General features: G+C 27.2%; 3 protein-coding genes and 1 long non-coding RNA gene across 4 annotated transcripts; 2 read left to right on the top strand and 2 right to left on the bottom strand.

Moving 5' to 3' along the window:
• The first annotated feature begins 54 nt into the window (after positions 1-54).
• LOC128964243 (uncharacterized) lies at positions 55-476 on the top strand. Its single transcript, XR_008484675.1, has 3 exons — positions 55-121; positions 194-265; positions 341-476. It is a non-coding gene; the product is annotated as an uncharacterized LOC128964243 (long non-coding RNA).
• An 869-nt stretch (positions 477-1345) lies between these two features.
• Positions 1346-4431, top strand: LOC128964372 (uncharacterized). The gene is made up of 8 exons (XM_054310962.1): positions 1346-1601; positions 1717-2134; positions 2448-2812; positions 2916-2997; positions 3151-3221; positions 3306-3360; positions 3641-4155; positions 4373-4431. The coding sequence occupies exons 1-8, from the start codon at positions 1346-1348 to the stop codon at positions 4429-4431; spliced, it is 1821 nt and encodes a 606-aa protein (XP_054166937.1).
• A 1113-nt stretch (positions 4432-5544) lies between these two features.
• Positions 5545-6996, bottom strand: LOC128964371 (serine protease HTRA4-like). Its single transcript, XM_054310961.1, has 4 exons — positions 6208-6996; positions 6099-6139; positions 5813-6033; positions 5545-5734 (listed from the first exon to the last, which is right to left on the bottom strand). Exons 1-4 carry the CDS (start codon positions 6974-6976, stop codon positions 5545-5547), a joined length of 1221 nt encoding a protein of 406 aa, XP_054166936.1. The 5' UTR covers positions 6977-6996.
• Positions 6997-8468: 1472 nt separating this feature from the next.
• On the bottom strand, positions 8469-12848 carry LOC128963899 (sodium/glucose cotransporter 4-like). Its single transcript, XM_054310440.1, has 12 exons — positions 12658-12848; positions 12478-12549; positions 11046-11150; positions 10909-10968; positions 10686-10790; positions 10466-10585; positions 10317-10383; positions 9990-10213; positions 9792-9927; positions 9598-9705; positions 8975-9516; positions 8469-8884 (listed from the first exon to the last, which is right to left on the bottom strand). Exons 1-12 carry the CDS (start codon positions 12784-12786, stop codon positions 8483-8485), a joined length of 2070 nt encoding a protein of 689 aa, XP_054166415.1. The 5' UTR covers positions 12787-12848; the 3' UTR covers positions 8469-8482.
• Between the last annotated feature and the right edge of the window lie 1409 nt (positions 12849-14257).

Genomic DNA, 14257 nt, shown 5'->3' with positions numbered 1-14257 from the left:
AGTGTGAATATAGTAAAACATTATATAAAATTTATTTATTAAAATTTTAGGCACATTTAATGAAATGTTGGGGTGGAAAGGCTTTAAAATAATCGATAATTTGGGTCTAGAAATATATATTGTAATTATAATATTAATGAAAAATATTTTTAAAATCATAATTAAAAACTATTTTTCTGTTTCACTCAATCAGATGCACGTCTTTTTCTTTGTCTACAGAATTGGTTCCCAACGAGAACTGAGGACTTATACAGAGTATTACATCGTATGATACTTTCATATGATTTATTTATATCTACAGTATATTAATAGTCTATTATTATTATTATTATTATTTTAGTGGTCGGTATCGTTGTTTGATTTTTTCGGCACTTATGTACTGTCAGTGATAACTGCTTTTCTGGTCACCCGACCCTTCACTGCAATGACCAATGCGTGGTTAAAACCAAAAACTTTATCAAAAACAAAGACAAATGAAGACAAGAGTTATATAAAAACTGATAAAATTGATTCAAACTATATTATTGATACATCTATTAATAAAATTTCAGTAATTAATTTAAATAAACCACATGATAAATATTTAAATTAATAGTATTAATGTTAAAAATTAAGATTTTTATTATGTATTTCTAATTTATGTAAATAATTTTTTTTTATTAAAATTTATTTACTTTATAATATTGAATTGCATATTTTTTTCTGATACGTTGTCATTATAATAATCTAACGTAAAATAATAAGGAAATTACTGTATTTATAACTATTTGTTGTAAAGATTAATATAAATATAATTATTTTTTATGATATATAATTAGAATTGCTTGCATAATGTTTATGCTAACTATAAATAATTAAATTATTACAATCATTGACAAAATTCCCATTTACTGTATATTAATATTATATTATGATAAAAAACATTATTATTTTGTAACATTTGCAAATGAAAACTATTATCGTTTAGCAAAATTAAACTTATATGTGATTACTGTATTGTTTTGTGCACATAATGTTTTATAATTATTAAATCTATTACTAAAATTATTAATATGTGTAGTATCTAATGTAAACTTTAGAAATTAAGTAAATTAAATAGTAGATTGAAGTTATTTAATATATATTTAGTTTAAATATGAAATATAAAAACTATTTATTAATATTATTATTAATATTATTAGCATCTATTAGATTAAACAATTGTTTAGATTCTAGTAAATCTGTTTTTAGTCTTAAAACAAATAATCAAACGGACAATGATTTTACTAACGATGACTACGACGACAATGACAGCGATGACCAGCAATGCAGCGAAGAGGGTATTATCGATAATATTGTCGAAATGATGGCACCGGAAGACTATGAAGAGGGCAAACAAAATATTAAACAAACATTGAAATCATTTAACGATACGGTAAACGCATTCAATAGACTACAACAATATCGACAAAATGTTACCGAAAAGACAGCCGAACTTAACAAAAGAGTCAGCAATAGAATTGCCGAACTGTTGATGACTATAGACATCGACCAGAATTGTATGAACTCATTGATGAGGATTATTAATGGCATGAGAAATGGCGATCTCTGGGCACTTAAATGTAATATTTAATGATAAAATATTTATAAAAAAAACTAATTATGTATTTTATACAAATGTTTTTGACATTTTAAACATTACAAAAAACAAACATAATTATATATATATATATTTAGTTCTTGATTCCCAACCATCGATGAGTATGAGCGTCGTCGATATGTCTGGTCCGCCGTACGGCAACTATGATGAATGTCTGAGCATCGAAAGTGCGGCCGAAACGGACAAACCGACCATCAAAGGACAATACTGTGCACTAGATATGGATTGGATTCTTGACATTGATCCGGCAGATGTTGATCCAGTTGGTCTCTTAAAAGCTGTAAACTCGTCGGAAAAGACGAAAAAGATATTTTTCAATTTGTTAGGCTATTACGGAAATATTGTGCTCAAGAGACAAAATCGTCACGAAATTGATCTCACATTTGAATATCTTGAGTACTTTGCCAGAGGAGTAAAGTTTATAAACGGATTTTGTTTGCCCACCACTTGTAAACCAAATGACTTAGCGTTTGCCATAAATCAATGTAAGGCTAGGTTTTTATTAGTTATAATCATAAAGTTATAATAATACTAATAATATTATTAGTTTTTGATAATATATTTTAATAATAATTAATTAATTTTTATTGTTATTAAAAAATAATTTATTTCAATCAATTTAGTAATATATCCGATCACTAGACTACCCATGAAATTCAACGAAGATTGTGATTACAAAGATAAGCCCATAGTTTTCACTAAACATCAATGGATTTCCGCGTAATAAATGATATATTAATAAACAAACAAAAAATTTTCCATTTATTAATGAAAAAATAATAATAAATTGTTGTCATTTAAAATCTAGTATTATATTGTCATCGATGGTAATCGTGACATTGTTGAGTACAATCATCGATTTGATGCCGAAGACTATGTTTATTAACAGATGGATAGCTAATACAACAATTGGTTATATAGTCAACTGTTTTTCCGGCCGTCAGAGTGCCAAACAATTGTTTAGTTTGAGACAATACGAAAAACTGAAAGCCATGGATGGTATGAAAGCTGGCCTAACATTTTGGGTGATATTGGTTCACACATATGAATCGGGCGTTTTAGTAGTACACGTAAGAAACTATTTTCTATCGGTAGTCTATAGGATGAAAGATGACTATCGAAATATGCTGATCCCTAATCCTCTACTTATGGATAACTTTATGTTTATATCAGGTATGAGATGTACAGTATATAAATATATAAATTTTTTCATAATAAACTCCTAACTCCTAAAACAAAATTAGTTTATTATTATTATCAATTATTTTAAATATAGCAATCCTATTGTGCAATACAATTATGTCAAAATTGGAGCAAAGTAAAGGACGGTTCAATTATATACAATTTATTATATTCAGGTTTGCGGGTCATATCAACAACAAATAATACATTTTAAATAAATTGATTTTATCATTTTACTATTATATATTTATGATAACAGACTGTAGTATAATTAATAATATATAGTAATATATAATTAATTTAATTTTTAAAATTTTTTTTAAATATAGATATTTACGAGTAGTTCCGATACTAATTATCGGTATTTGCATATCATTTCTCTTTGAATACATAGGAGATGGTAATTATAATTATAAGCTAAATAACATTTTATTGATAATATAGAATAATCTTTTAATGATATTTTGAAATTAACAAAATTTAGGTCCATTTTGGGGTAATATGAAAATTTTTGTAACTGAACCGTGCTATAAAATATGGTACAAACCATTATTAATGGTTAATAATTTTAATTATAAAATGTATGACAACAGTAATGTCACGTCACCTCTACAGGTATGACAATATTTGACAATTATTTATAGTTGACATTTATAGTCTAATATTATTAATTAATTTATTATTATTATTATACTGTATGGTTTCGGTAGTGTCTGACAGTAAGCTGGTAAGTAATGTAACATTTTTTAAAGAAATTAAAAAAGAAAATAATGATAAAAAATAATAATAATAATTATATTTATATATATTATGGCACAGGTATGCTTCGGCTGACTTTCAATTGTATGCATTGTCGCCGATAGCCTTTCTGGCACTCTATAAGATGCCAAAAATAGGTGTCATCTGGAATTTTGTGCTATTAATCATCGGTATATCGATACCGTTGTTTATGAGGTACGGTATGGCCGATATGCCCCACATCTATGAATCATTTACCTGGGATAACGTCATCGGAAACATTAATGGCTGGCAGTGGCAGTATTGGTCGTTTTTTCCGTATGTACAGACCTATGTTATGGGTATGCTATTGGCTTACACTATCAGACGCCATCCCAATGCATATCTGGGCGGCCGAATAGGCGAAGCATTTCTATGGTTGATCACACTATCCATAAGCTTCTGGATTGTCTTCTGGAACAAAGATTTTCTACAATTTGATTACAAATACGATGGCTTTTACGGCTACGAAATGCATGCATATCTAGTACTCCATAAAGTCTGTTATTTGACAGGTTTTTCGTGGCTTATCTATGCCTGTGCTACCGGTAGAGCCGGTAATGACTATTACTATACTTATTATTTGATTATAATCTTAATAACTCTTTATTTATTATTATTATTATTATTATTATAGCATTTTTAAACAATCTAATGGGTTGGAGGGGATTCAAAATTGTTGATAACTTAGCTATTGAAATTTATATCGTAATTATATATTAAAAAAAAAACAAAACAAAAAATATCTAATTGTTTATATATTTGTTGTAACAGATACATCTATTTGTGATTTTATATCGAATCGGTACATTACGGGAACAGGTCACCTATAATGATTACTACATTGTGAGCATTTAAAAAAATATGACACACCCAATTTGCCCAAAAATATAGACATTTTTAAAACTAAATTTTTTTTATCTCTTTTTGTTTGTTTATTTGCTTCCGGTATCAGATGACCACTACTGTGGCCGACTTTATCATCACATACCTGATCTCTCTATTAGTAGGATTTGTTGCAACCAAACCGTTTACCAAAATGACAATGGATTTGTTGGGAAATAAAAAGAAACCACCGGCACCGGCAGTTATTCATGAGTTGGTGACGACCATCAAAATTAATGATATTATTACCGACGCTAACAATAAAACTGTCGATATTAACAATAATAATAATAATAATAATAATAATTTTACTAATACAGCTTTTATTAATGATAATGATATTGTTAATAATAATAATAATTATAATAATAGTACTAATTTAAGTTTAAGTGATTTAGATTCAGATAAACATCGAAGTTAGATAACCAGTAATACTCAATAAAATTTTATAAATACGATTAAAATTTTTTATTTTTGTTAAATAAAAGTAAAAAATGTTAAATTTCTAAACTTTACTAATTATTTAATAATCATAAAAAAACTTTTTTTTTGTTTTATTTACCACAATAGACATCAATGTACACCCGTCAAAGTCCATTGATATCTCTATTGATGTAAATACTGTACAATAAAAAAAATGTTTTATAATTTTGTACTCTGACACCAACAAAATAAAACATTAAATCAAATTATTTTATTTTTATTTCAATTGGTATTTTTGTTTAAAAAATATTTGTTTAAAAAAAATATTAATCTATTATTTATTATAAATCTATAATATAATTAATATAAGATTAAGAAGATAAATAATTCAATATTTAATGAGTGATATTATATCACTGATATATTAATAATTTAAATACTAATATGTATAGTAGTATATACTGTATATACTGTATGTACAGTAAACTTAAATAATTATTATAAAGTACTTTATTTTTTTAGGTAATTATAGCAAACGATTAAAAGTAATATGGATTTTATTTGATAACATTTAATTGTATTATAAAAATTAATAATAATAATAATAATAATAATATAGACAGAGTTTAATATAAAATTCAAATACTATTAAATGATTCAAACATTTGATCGGTACTAACAGGTATCTCATATTCTTTCTCTTTGCGTATGACTGTCAATATAATAGCTTTTCCAACATTGGCTACCAGTGCTTGACTCAAGTCGTTAATTGAGTTAACATTTTGATAATTAATTTGAATAATTATATCAAAGTCTTGTAGTAAATGACTGAAATACAAACATTTAAAAACAATACCCAAAATTATTATTATTATTATACCGTATATGTACAGTATTTTCGTTTACTTTTGTTCATTACTGGTGACAACTGTCCAAACAAATATACCACTGGCCTCGTAGGTCAACTGTTTCTTTTTAAATTTTCGTCCATCCATTTTAATATACTTACGATACTCTTTAACATAAAATATATTATACCAATAGATCTCTAGTCCCAGACGTCGGTTGTCATCAAAAGTATTTTTCTGTCTAATCAAACGTTTTCTGTCTTCGTCTTCAGTTATCATCTATAATAAGTGCAAACATTATATCTGTAATTAAATATTTATTAAATCTAATAGTTGTTGTTTACCTCCTGTTTCTCAAGAAAATCGATACTATTCTCCATAAACTCTAATAATAGGAAAAAAAATTAATTAATTTTATTAGAGAAAAAAATGGATAAATTATTAGCAAAATACCAGACAATTGATCCGTTGGATTTGCAAACTTTTTGTTACGATCGGCTTTACTATGATGTATGCCAATCAACTTTCCCGATTCATCAATGATGGGACTGCCAGAAAACCCGTTGGACGTACCGCATGTATGTTCAATGTGGAAGCTGTCCGCTGATCGATAGTGATTGAAATATGGCTGTATTTGAATAGATTGCGGACTGTTTATATAGCCAGTGGTCGACATCATGTATTTAGTTCGGGGATAACCCAAACAAACTACATGTTCGCCGAAATCGGCCATTTCGTCGGCGTACTCGAAATCGTCCAATTCTTCCATTAGCCGGTCATCGGCTTTGTAACAGATCTTAATCAATGCCAACTCGTTATACGGCTCGACATACAATACAAATGCACGTTTGGTTATCTTTTGATAGTTTGGCGGTAACTGACATTTGGGAAACACTGTCCTCATATCGCCGACGACATGGCTACAGGTGACCACATAACCACCGTAGCCGTCGACCACACAACCGGTTCCACTTTTACCATCATCCGTATAGCCTTGATTGTAGACTCGCAGTGTCTTTATTTGACACTCGTTCACAATCTCGTCAATTGTTAGCAACTGATGACAGCATCGCAAACACTGACTAAACTGTTTTAGTAGACAATAGTTTTGGCGGTTTGTTGGCAATTGTTGTCGATATCTGTTAGCAAACAATTGATGGTAAAACTTCAATGCAAAACAATTGACTAATGATAGTCGTGTAATGTGTAATAATGATGACATTATATTAGATGATATACAAACAAAATGATAATTTATTGAAATTAAATGCTTAATTACTATAGTTTGTTTCAAAATCAATTTTACAGATAATTTAAATGTATTGTATTTTATATAATAATGTGCGCGACATTTACTAAAAAACTTTAATACAATATACATGAATCAATTTACTGCATATAACATATCGATAAATGATAACAACCTATACAAACAATTGAATCAATTTGATTGAAATAATTTATGTCTATAAAATATTTTGACATCAATTTATAATTAGTTAATATTGGTTATAAATGTAGTTTATATCTGTATTATTAGGTATACAATGAATTTTGATGTAAATAAACTGTAAATTTATCAATTCTAAGGTCTATTAAAAATTTGATAATTAAATAGTGATTTTAACTGCACGTGAAAAAACTAAATAAATAAATTTTACAAAATTATAGTTAAATCAAAAATAAATAAAAGCCGTTTAATTAAGGATTAATTTGTTAATAAGTATCGATAAATTAAAAACAAAAATGACTGACAAACAAGTGAACAAAGAGTTGACACAAGAATTACAAGAATCGGAAAACAATTCACAGATCAGTGAAAAAGAAAAGTCAGACAACAATCATGTGTTGAATCTTCAACAACAGACAAACAATCAATGTCTTCCCCAATGGATGAATCCATTGATATTTTTCCCCAACTATCAGCACCCGACCAATGGTAACATTCAGCCGCAGAACTGTATCTCCCAATTGCAGTCAACTTCGATGGCCTATCACTGGATGCCGCAGCCAATACCGATGAACGGTTGGCCTCAAAATCAATCCGCCGCCGCCACCACCACTGCTCACTCATCGACGGCTGGTCCGAGTACTTCTACCGCTAACAACAACGACAGTGGTAGAGATGGTGGCAAACGATCCGAATCCGTGAAAAACAAGAAGAAAAAGAAGTTAAAAAAGATGTATTCGTGTCGTTTGTGTACAAACATGAATAATGTCGATGACATCAGTCTGTTTCGTATGCATATCGAAAATCATTTGTCATTTTACCGACCGTTCAGATGTGATGTCTGTAACAAAATTTTTATTTACAAATCCATTTGTCGTAACCATGTTATGGCTCACTGTCTGAATCGTAATCCATGAAACACAGACACCAATTCAGTTCAGGGATCAGTCAATTGAAATGATGTCAAAATCAATGACATATTTCTTTCTTTCTTTCATTTTGTCAGTCAATTTGTTTCAAATTATTATTAAATTTTTTTTGTTAATTACAAATCAATTAAACAAATAAACAAAATTATATTACAATTAATTGATTGAATAGTATTTATTTATTTATTAATCAAACTAACTATTCATTAAAATTAATTGTATTAATAAATGATATATAAATATTCATCCATACAATGATTCACAGTAACAATTTTATAATATAAATATGAAAACAAAATATTTTTCATTATATATAAGTATTTGAAAAAAAACAAATTGTTTTGATATCTTAAGCATAATAACCCCAGAAGAAAGCGGTGACAGCGATAGCAAGTATGGCAAACAGATTGTTAATTCCACGCCAAACGGTATCATTTTCTTTGGCCTCTTCGGCACATCGGACCGCCTCTTCTTCTTTTGTCTCTATTTTGCATTTGTTTTCAACATTCAAGTCATCATCAGTCGATCCATTAGCAGATCCTACACAACAAATGGTATATAACAGTCTTCGTTTCTGTTTGTCTTCTGAACTTTGATCTATTGGTCGGTCTTTAATGGTATCTTCGGTTGGCATTTCGTCGGACACAAAACAGTTGTTTGATTCACCGGACTGTTTACTGACTTGTTCTTCACAATCAATGTCTTCGCGCACCAGTTGACTATACTTTGACCAATATGTTAGCCGATATAACTGTTCAAATAAATTTCAAATATTCAATAAGTTTTAATCAAACAAAAAAATAAATAATAATTAATAATATTTTTTGTTAAATTTTTATACATTTTTCTCTTCCATCGGTTTCGTCAACAGACTGATCACTGTTGTCACTATCAATGAGATGACAAACAAAATGATACCGAAATGCAAATAATGAATTTCGGACAGTATGGTCGGTCGACTGTCTTTAACACCCGAACCGCATAGCGGAACACTGTAGGAGAACTCCATTACAAACCGGACGATTCCGATAGCCAGACCAATCATGAGTCCCCAAAAGGCTCCTTTTTCATTGATTCGGCCCCAGAATATGGCCAACACATAGACGGCACACACCGGCGGCGATAGGTATGAGGTGACACTTTGGATGTAATTGAAAAGTTGACTATTTTGTGAGGTTTCGATGATTGGGATCCAAAATATACTGATCACTACCAAAAACAATACAAATGCTCGGCCAGCGATGACCTGTTCAATCTCAGAGGCCTGTCGACGAAACCGGTTGTAAATATCAATAGTAAATATGGTGGAAGCACTGTTGAAAATTGATGTCAACGAACTCATGAGTGCGGCCATCATTACGGACAACATAAGACCGGTCACACCTTTTTGTTGATAAAAGTAGGATAAATATTCACTATTAATATACAAAAAAAAGTTGGTTTATGATTTTTGTGTGGACATACCTTTTGGCATAATTCTGAGCACAAGTAGCGGATAGGCAATGTTGGTACAGCCGGCTTCTGAACCACATATACTTTTGCATTTGGCAGCATCAGAGCAGCCAACTTCATCTACAGGTATCAAACAGTAATTGCCATAAATTTGATTTTTTTAATATACTGTATCCATTAATATCTAATTAATGTGTATGACATACTTGGCCACAAAGCTCTGGCAGCCATTCCCGGCAAAACCATTAGATAGAGTGGCGATATCTTTAAAAATGAACAGAGAGTACAGCCGGCCTTTGCGTGCGATATGTTTTTCGCTGACAACGCTCTTTGAACGATCACCTGTTTGGTCAACAATAATATATATATATCTGTTTTTTTAGTTATTAAAAAATCTAATTTACCTGATCTGAGCACCAGTACCATACAGCCGATATGGTAATGCCAAACACCATACCAGTCCAGGGAAGGTCGGCATCATTTGCCGGACGCAACAGATTTCTATAGTATTTATTGACAGCACTGCACGACTTGCCGTCTTCTATGGCCGCATACGACTGGTTTGTAGGCTCAGCCAGTGTTGCAAAGTTATCCATCAAATTGCTGTAACCTTTTACCTCAATTAAACCTAATCATAAGGACAGTTGTTTAGTTTTAGTTTAATTGTTTTTGTTGTTGTTGTTACTACTGATAATTGTTTTAATTAATGATAAATTAAATTAAAACTATACTTAAAATAGTGAGTACAAGTGCACCGATTAACATGAGTATTGTTTGTACAAAATCAGTCCACATTACCTAAAGATAATAATATTATTATTAGATGTTTTTAAATTAAATAAATAATCTGCTTATATATTATTTGTTACTATTAACTAACTGTTGTTAAGCCACCAGCCATTGTAAACACTGCCGAAATGGCCAATAGTATGATAACTGATACATACATATTAAGACCCAGAGCCTGCTTTATGAATAGCGCACCGGCAAAGAGATCAGCCTTTAAAAAAATAACATAATTATAATTATCATATATTAATTGATTTTTGAATTTTAAGTACAAATTAAATGATTGATTGATTGATTTTTTAAAAACTTACAGATATTTTAGTAAAAATATATAGCAATAGAGCTAATACTGATAAATAAATACGGATTCTTTGGCCACCAAATCGTTTGCGCAAATATTCAGGCATTGTATTCACCTATTATTTTTGAATATAATTATTATTTAGTATTATTAGTATTTATATAAAAAAATGTTGACAAAACAATTACTTGCTGTATAAAAAATAAATAAATAAATAAATAACTTAAACTTACACCGGCAGCAAAATAGACGGGTAGAAAAAACCAGCCCAACACCAACAATACAAACATTGCCTTTTTATTAAATATAATATCAAAAAAATATTATAATTTATATTTGAAAAATTATTTATATATATATTTATGTATACATTAAATTCAAACGCTGATATAGATAATCCGCTGCTGGCACCTGATCCGGCCAGACCAACAAAATGTCCCGAACCAACATTGCTGGCAAACAATGAGGCACCCACCTAATTAACTACAGTTTTCATAATTGCACACACATTCAATCAGGGTTGCTAAAGGTTTTCGATTTCAGGGGGGTATAGGGGGAGGTAAAATGGCAAAATTTTCGAAAAAGCTTGGGGGGTATAGGGGGGGGTGAACATTTTTTATTGCATTTTTAAACGACAATTTTTGCCAAATTTGAGTAAATTCCCATTAAATTCCCATTAAATTCCCATTAAATTCCCATTAAATTCCCAATAAATTCCCATAAATTCCCACTAAATTCCCGCTAAATTCCCATTAAATTTTCAATAAATTAACAAATAAAAATATTCTCAACTTAATTTCTCAATACTCAAAATGTTTTCTATATATAATATATATATAACAAATATAATTATAATTATTAAATAAAAATATTATTTAGATTTTAAAAAAAATAGTTATTGATTAAAAATTAATGATATAATACTGTATATTAAAACGTTTTATAATAATAATATTGGCATAATTATTAATTAGTTCATATTTTTTTAGTATTTTATATTGAACCATAACTAACACATTTTAATACTGTATTTATTAAAACGTTTTAATAATAATAATAATAAAATTGTCAGAAATAAATAATTAGTTCTAAATAATTAATTTAAGAATATTTTTTTACATAGTATTTCATATTGAAAAATAACTAACACATTTTACTATAAAATTTAAAAATATTAAAATATAATAACTTTAAAATTTATGCTAAAAATTTGTTTTCTACTTTTAATAAGAAATAATATATATAAATATTATCATTTATAAAGGCTAAAAAATAAAATAAAATATTTGATTATTTTTTTGAAAATTGGTGGGACTATATATATATATATATATATATATATATTATTTTTAAAGCACATAACTAACAAATTTTAATATAAAGTTTAAAAATATTAAAATATAATTATTTTAAAATTTATGCTAAAAATCTTAGTTTTCGACTTTTAATAAGAAATAAAATATATATTATCTTTTATAAACAGCTATAAATAAAATAAAATATCATTAATTTTTTTGAAAATTTGGTGGGAATTTATGCTTGTGGAGTGCCCTAACTAGTGTAAATAATGTTAAATTGATGTAATTAAGCATTTTTATCTATTTATTTTCTATACATAAGCTATTAATTTATATTAAAACTAATTTAATATTTATTTTTTTGTTTAATATAAAATTTTACATAATTGAAAAAAATTTTCGGCGCCTTCGGCGCCGATAAACTTTCTGGCTTCAGGCCAGGGGGGTAAAAGCCAAAATTTCACACAACCCTGCATTCAATAGTAGCTGATATAACCAACTTACAGGTATCCAATGCATACTACGATTGGCCAGAAAATAGCCGCTCACTGAATCTCCTTGACTTTTACGGGATGACTATATATATATATATATATATATATATATATATATATAATATTGATTTAATCATTAAATTATTTTATCAATAAATCATTATTATTTTTTGTATTGTTGTCATAATACCCAATAGCCGACGGCCAGTATGCCAGCAAAATAGAGGCCAATAACTAGATAGTCACTCCAGTGTAATGAATGTGCCTGAACACCTACACCATCGGGTTCGGCACTACCCGATTCTGACCAATAGTACATTGCCGATTATTGCCGGGTAGTCTAAAGTTATGATTAAATATGATATGTTTTAAATAAAACAAACTATTTATTAGTAATAAAATAAAATTGAAAGTTAAAAATACACAATTAGTAACACTTATTTTTTTAAAAATAAATTAATAATTGGTATTATTTTTGTTGATATTTTCTAATAATATTTTCTAATAATATTTTCTAATAATATTTTTTGTTGTTGCTTTATAGAGTACAATTAAAACAATTATAAAGTAACAATTAAAACTTAATGGTCTCATTGATAACAAATTTATTTTTTTATATTTAGTGTATGTATGGTACAGTATATGACAGGTAATTATTGTTAAATACAATAATAATCTTTATCACAATAATTTATGTGTTATAAAAAAAAATATATAATTAACTTGTATTGTATGTATTGTATTATGATTAAAAAGTAAAAAAAATATTTAATTAAATAAATAATATTCAATTAAATAAATAATTTTTAATTAAATAAATGCATATTTGATGATAAATACATAAATAAATATTTGATTAAATAAAATAATAATATAATATTTTGGTTAACAAAAAATAAGTTATAAGATATACCAAAAATTGTAAATAATATTTTGTTTGTTTGCATTGCTTTAATATTTATTAAATAAAGTATTTGTTTATTTATTTCTGTTAAAAAAATTATTTCCTATTTCAGTTATTTTTTAAAATTGCAATTTTAAGTAAATAAGATAAATTTATATATATGTAAAATTAACCAATAACTACTAAATAGTTTTATTATACGGTATTTTATATTTCAATAAATAATTTAAATAAGTCATTTGACTAATTGACATTTGCTAACTAATGATTATAATAAATTTTAAGTCAAAATAATATACAATAATTGTTTATAAAAGTAATAAATTGTTGTTTTATTTATTAGTTTAAGCAATATCTGGTTAATCTGATTATATTACTATACATTGAAATGCATTTATATAATTTTGAAAATAAACTATATTATATTGTAATAATTAACCAATGCAATATCATAGATTATAGTTATAATGTTTTTTTGATAATGTGATAAATTTACGTATACCTGACATCAATGAAAAAAAATTATGAGAGAAATGACCTCAAAAATAAATGTATAAAACATGTTAACCATATTTTTTTATTTATTTAATTGTATATGAATTAATTTTGTTAAATCACAAATATAGACAATTTATGAAAACATCATGATTTATTAATAATAATAAAAAATAAATATCAATTTATTTATATATATTGTATTTAATTAATAAAAATAAAAATGATATATATGTTAATAATTAGATTAGTAAACAAATTACTACAGTATTAATATTGTATTTTTTTAAAACTTCCTAGTTAATATCTATAAGTAACCTAGGTAAAAATATTGAGAAATAACAATAGTAAAAAATTATTTATTTGAAAAACATGTTCATTTGTTGATATA

Source organism: Oppia nitens, unplaced genomic scaffold, assembly GCF_028296485.1.
Source record: "Oppia nitens isolate AA-2021 unplaced genomic scaffold, nextdenovo-longstitch-racon4-pilon3 scaffold8_pilon_pilon_pilon, whole genome shotgun sequence".
NCBI classification, from domain to species: Eukaryota; Metazoa; Arthropoda; class Arachnida; order Sarcoptiformes; family Oppiidae; genus Oppia; species Oppia nitens.
This window is presented reverse-complemented; position numbering and strand designations above follow the sequence as displayed.